The sequence below is a fragment of the Pinus tabuliformis genome, chromosome Q (genome assembly GCF_031772625.1).
Source record: "Pinus tabuliformis cultivar Carrire ecotype Pingquan chromosome Q, CPIR1, whole genome shotgun sequence".
NCBI classification, from domain to species: domain Eukaryota; kingdom Viridiplantae; phylum Streptophyta; class Pinopsida; order Pinales; family Pinaceae; genus Pinus; species Pinus tabuliformis.
Window position 1 is genome coordinate 1338785701 of NC_142296.1, and position 6610 is coordinate 1338792310.

At 36.8% G+C, this 6610-nt stretch overlaps 1 protein-coding gene across 1 annotated transcript; it reads right to left on the minus strand.

Annotated features, from left to right (window-relative positions):
• Positions 1 to 3489: 3489 nt before the first annotated feature.
• On the minus strand, positions 3490 to 5861 carry LOC149224804 (pentatricopeptide repeat-containing protein At2g13600-like). Its single transcript, XM_089386275.1, has 2 exons — positions 4906 to 5861; positions 3490 to 4737 (listed from the first exon to the last, which is right to left on the minus strand). The coding sequence occupies exons 1-2, from the start codon at positions 5753 to 5755 to the stop codon at positions 3554 to 3556; spliced, it is 2034 nt and encodes a 677-aa protein (XP_089242401.1). The 5' UTR covers positions 5756 to 5861; the 3' UTR covers positions 3490 to 3553.
• Positions 5862 to 6610: the final 749 nt, after the last annotated feature.

Consider the following 6610-nt stretch of genomic DNA (forward strand, 5'->3'; position numbering starts at 1 on the left):
AATTCAGATTCTCAATAGGTGAAACGTGAAGGTGAAGATCAGTTTTAGATATGTGATTACAAAGAGATGTTGATTGGCTTCATCCCCAAGCAAGGTACGAGAGTATGTTGTTTCCTAGCATCCATCCCACATTCAAAAATTGAAAGAAAACATTATTCTTTATAAAAAAGCAATGACGATAATTGAGTCATCAGTGACAATTGAGTTAGAGGCAGAGTTGAACCAAACACATTTGAGAGTAAAAAGTTGAGCATTCAAATAGTCAGAGTCAGAGTCAAAATCAAAATCAAAGCCGGTCATGTCAAATCAAGACAATAGTACCTTATTGGACATTGTGCACCACAACAAGAAAACACCTTAAGGGCATAATTCAGTGGAGACTAAAGGTTGAGCGTTCAAATCATTGAATTCAAAATCAAAATCAAGTCAATTCATGTCAAATCATGACAATAACGTGTTGATTAAGTTTCAAATTATTGAATGTCAAGCCGTCAAAGTCAAAGTCAAAATCAGTCGTCAATAATTATTGAATTCAAAGCATGTCAAGTGACAATAATTATTGAATTCAAAGTCAATAAAATTAAGTTTGCCCATATATTATCATAGATCGCATTGTTGGACATTGTGCACTCCAACGAGCGTTCAATCAGAATTCAAAATCAAAATCAAGTCAATTCATGTCAAATCCGTGTTGATTAAGTTTCAAATTATTGAATTCAAAGTCAAAATCATGTCAAGCCGTGACAATAATTATTGAATTCAAAGTCAAAATCATGTTAAGTCGTGACAATAATTATTGAATTCAAAGTCAAAATCATGTCAAGTCATGACAATAATGTGTCAATTAATGCAAATCATTGAGTTCAAGTCAAAATCAAGTCAAGTCATGTCAAATCATGACAATAATGTGTCAATTAAGTTTGCCCATATATTATCATAGATCGCATTGTTGGACATTGTGCACTCCAACGAGAAACACTTTCTGCAAATAATTTAGTTGAAGAAATTATATAAAAAGTTATGCAAGAAGAATGAAAACATGAAGATGAAAGTAAAGAAAACAAAGACAAAAGAAGAAGGCAGCTAGAAGAAGAAAGAAGACAGGCTATTGGGCACATAAAAGAGGCTGACACATGTCGGTTAGATGATGAACATTGCAGTAAAGTTCACTTTGACGAAGTTGGTGCAACAAAAGCACAAGAAGAAAAGGATCATGAAGAATGAAGCAACAAATCTAGTGCAAGTAATTTAGTTGAAATAATTATATGAAAAATTATGCAAGAAAATGACAAAGTAAAGCAAACAACAATGAAAGAAGCAGACAGCTAGAAGAAGAAAGATGACAGGCTATTGGGCACATAAAAGAGGCTGAGACATGGTTAGATGATGAACGTTGCAATAAAGTTGACTTTGATGGAGATGGTGTAAAAAAAGCAAGGAAATGTGACAAAATAATAAATATAAGGAGGGCAGAATCATGAAGAATGAAGTACAAATCTAAAGCAAAATGAGAATAAGAAGCGAAATTTGATACTGTGCATAAATCAAAATGCAAAAGCAAATTAAATGAACCCTTGGAAAATGAAATCCCTAAGTGTGACGATCCCTCCTGATATTATGAAATTTATGTAGAGATAATGGTCATAGTCCTATAGTTAAGATAGAGAACCGTTAGGATAGAAAACTGGGAAAGGGGAGGATTCACTATTATAGAAAATAATAATACTGCTTCCAATAACCCCATGTTTCCATATATCAAAGTACTTCGTCCACCTTCCATTACATTGGCCATAGTACATAGAACGCCTATACAGTGCCAGAAAAAGGAGAAAGGTGACAATTTGTTCAGATAGACTCTTTTGAGTTTCGATATCTAATGTCTAATAACTTCCAACTGCCTTGACATGCAAACTCTTCTGTAGATCTTCAATCACTTTGAAGTTTGAATTAGATATGACACTACAATAATAAGCCATTCATGACACTACAATAGTAAGTCATTCAAGTATGTGCTCACTCCAAGCAAGAAAAATTTACAACTTGTATTACCGACAGGAAATAGTTCTTCCACTATTAATTTACTATCATCCAAGAACTGTTGTTTACAATGTGCATGCTTCTCAATCCCTTTGTTACAAATGAGATTTGATTCCTAGGGAAAAGATCCTTCACTAAATTCCCATGGAATGTGTTCACTGATAATTTTGCATCAACGTCTTCCTTACAATAATGTTCCTAACATGCATGCCTGCTTTATCACTTGGAAATAAAGAATGGTATCCATGTATGCCATGACAAGTGGAAATACCCCCACAGACTGCTCACTGGAAAGGAAAAAGAAGAGATAGAATTCTATTTGGTAAGTAGGTCACCACCATTGCCAACAATTTCTACAAGAACACAATCCATACTTGAAGTAATGGATTGTGCTTGTCCCTCTCATAATAATTTTTGACCGAAAATCTTGTCAACGAGCTTAATAGCAGCATTACAGTCATCAAACACATGGTAAGTTCCAATGACATGAATGTGTCTCTCTTGAGGAATGCTGAAAGTTATGCCCAGTTTTCACTGTTTTAGCTAAGACATTGTTTATGATCATAATCCACATTTTAAAACACAAAATTGGTTTCAGCCACATACCTGGCTTCCTTCTTTTGCCCAGTGAATTCCTCAGGCTTTGAGTATATATATTTTGTTTGTGGATGTCACCTGTTTCCTACAACAACCACATACACCTAGCCCTTGAATATCCCCCAGTGGTTGCTCACTAGCAAGAGCAAAGAATCGACAGAATTTATTTGGTAGGTACCTCACCATTATCACCAACAATTTTTACAATGTGATCCATGCTCGAAATAATGGAATGCAGTTGTCACTCTCTCAACAATTTGTTGACCAACAACCATCTTGACAGGCTTGATAGCACCGTTACAGTCATCCAGCACATGTTAAGTAACGTGACATGCATGGGTGTCTCTTGGGGAATGCTGAATTCCAGAAGTTATACCCACTTTTCACTGTTTTGGCAAACATATTGTTCATTATGCTAGTAATCCACATTGTGAGATATACCCCAGTGACTGCTCACCGGCCAGAGCAAAGAATAGATAAAATTATATTCGGTATGTATCTCACCATCATCACCAATAGTTTCCATAAAAACACAACCATGGTTAGAGTAATGGAATGCGCTGAGTCTCTCTTATAATAAATTGTTAGCCAACAATCATGTCGAGGAGCTTGATAGCAGTGTAACAATCATCAAGCACATGATGAGTTTTGACAACATGAATGGGTGTTTCTTGAGGAAAGCTGAATTCCACAAGTTATTCCCAGCTTTCACTGTAGTAACAAAGAGGTCTTTCCTCATTCTTGTAATCCACATCCTGCAAAGAATTGGCTTCAGCCACATACCCTGATTCCTTCAATTGCCCGGTTAATTCCTGTAGCTTTGTGTATATCTCTTTTGTTTGTGGATGTGACCTATCTCCTACCACAAATACATGCACCTGATCCTTAACTTCAATCCAACTGCATGCGGGTTCCTTCTTCATTGCTCTGGCATTGTTTGTGGATGTGACCTATCTCCTACCACAAATACATGCACCTGATCCTTAACTTCAATCCAACTGCATGCGGGTTCCTTCTTCATTGCTCTGGCATTCATCATCCTCCTCATTTGTGCTGCATCATTCCATTTGCCAGCTGCTGCATAGGCATTTGACAGCAGAACATATGTTGGTCCATCACGTGGCTCCAACTCAAGAATGCGTTCTGCTGCATGTTTTCCAAGCTTTATATCACCATGGACTCTGCAAGCAGCAAGCAAGATTCGCCACACCAAAACACAATGTTGAAATGGCATTTCATTGATAAGATCCATTGCCTCTTCCAACTGTCCAGCGCGACCAAGAATATCCACCATGCAGGCATAGTGTTCCACTCTTGGTGTGATACAATAATCTCTACTCATAGAATCAAAGTAACGATAACCTTCATCAACTAGCCCTACATGACTGCATGCAAACAAAACACCAACAAATGTTATGTGATTTGGCTTCATACCTGCTTTTTGCATTTGTTCAAAGAATTGCAGAGCATATATGGCATTCCCATGCTGGGCATAGCCCACAATCATTGCGGTCCACGAGACCACGTTATGCTCAGGCATTTTGCAAAACACTTTGTGTGCCTCCTCCATGCTCCCACATTTGGCGTGCATGTCAATAAGAGCACCACCCACAAAGACATCTGTTTCAAATCCCCTTTTAACTATATGGGCAGTAATCTGCTTGCCCTTTTCCAAAGACGCTAAGCTAGCGCATGCGCTGAGGATACTTGCAAATGTGAACTGGTTTGCCTTTATGTTTGTCTGTAGCATCTGACAAAATTGTTTCAAGGCCTCTTCATTGCGTCCATTTTGGGCGTATCCTGTGATCAATGCAGTCCATGAAATCCTATCTCGTACATGCATTCTGTTAAACTGTTGGCAAGCGTCATCTATACTCCCACATTTGGCATACATGTCAACCACAGCATTACCCACACAGTCGTCCAATTCAAACCTGGTTTTTATAATTTTGGCATGTATCTGTTTGCCATATTCCACAACTGCTAAATCAGCAAATGCACTAAGAACACTTCCAAAAGTAAAGTGGTCCATCTTCATGCTTGCTCGGTTCATTTGCCCAAAGAGTTTGATGGCCTCCTCGGCCTGGTCATTCTGGGCATAACCTGCAATCATGGCATTACACATAACGAGATTGCATTCGAGAATGTCGCCTAACACCTTACGTGCGTAACCTACTTCTCCAAATTTAGCATAACTGTCAACGAGAGAAGCCCTCACATAATAATCTGCCTCAAATCCATTTTTTATAATCTGGGAATGGATTTGCTTACCCTGTTTCAGACCGGGACATGCTCTGATGACAGTTGCAAAAGTGAACCGATCTCCTCCGATTCCTTCTCGTTGCATTTCACAAAAGAGCTCAAAGGCTTGCTCACAATACTTATGTTGGGCAAACCCAGCAATCATGGTATTCCATGAGACGGGATCATGTTCATGCTGCACCTTCTCAAAAGCCTTATATGCATCTTCTAGGCTACCACACCTGGCATACATGTCAACAAGGGCACTACCCACAAACACATCTTCCGTATATCCATGTTTAATAGCATGTCCTTGCATTTGATTGCCAAGTTCCACGCCCAGGCTCTCGGTGCAAATCTTAAGAATGGCGCAGAGTGTAAAGCTGTTAGGCCTGATACCAACCAGCTGCATTTCAGAGAACAGTTGAAGAGCTTCCTCAGGATGCCCACATTGTGCATATCCTGCAATCATGGCAGTCCATGAGATCACATTTCGTTCAGGCATTCTGTGAAACACCTCGCGCGCATCTACCAAATCTCCAAACTTGGAATACATGATAACAAGCTTGTTCAGCAAGGACAAGAACATGTTTGGCTGTAGCCCAATTTTAGTTTTAATGGCTTGGACATGCACATCTTTGACATCCTTCAAATTAGCACATTGCCTCAAGAGAGAGCGCACATCGTATGGATATTCATAAGCATATGAAGAACTGGTATTTGCTGACTCTGAAATGAACCCCTGCACCTTCTGCCATTGCCTACTTCTGATGATACAATACTCAAAAAGAGAAAATCCTGTTCCTGCCCTTAACGAAGTGTAGTAATATCTGAGGGAACAGAAAAGAGTGCATTGTGTGATGGGTTTGGAATTGACCATACCTCTACCATGCTGCTGCACTGCACCGTGAGGAAATTATAACAGAGGAAAGAATTTTGATATGTACTGCACCGTGAGGAAATTGTAACAGAGGAAAGAATTTTGATAATATCGAAAAAGGATTTAGATTAAAGAAATTAATAGATTTTATTTATTTGTTTGTTTTTGAGATGGTAAAAGATAATAATAATGATTATTAGGATAATAATTATTAATTATAAAAATAATCTTTGATTAATGAAAATTAAAATAGTAAAAGAGTAAATTTGGTCAAAGGAATTTATAAGCTTTTATTGAAAATATAATATTATGAAAATTAAAACTGGGAAAAATAGGTTAATATAGGAATTAAAAGAATGGATAGGTGATTAAATTTATAATATTTTATTTTAAAATAGAAGAAGGAAATTAATTTTTTTTATTTTGTTATTAATTAAAAATTAAAATAAATTAGAGAGAGAATTAAAAATTAAATTAGATTAAAAGAATAAGATTAAATTAGAGTAAAAGAATAAAGACTAAATTAAATTAATAATTTAAGAATTAGAAAATAATTTTATTTTCTTAATCTTTTTCTAAGAAAAATCTCATGTAACCAAAGCTCTTAAATTTAATGGTTATTCTTCATTTTAGATTAATGAGTCTTTCATTTTGCTCTCCACCTTAGTATAAAATCCATCCTAATATCTCTCCCTTAGCCAAAGTATTCAAGGAGTTACCCATCATATTTCTAAAATTCTTTTTAAAAAGAACATGATGATCTTTTTCAAACCCCAGAAAACCCTCAAACAAAGCTTCAGATCAACTAAAGATACAAATGACCCTATGCTAAGCCCCACGAGCTATGAAATCCCT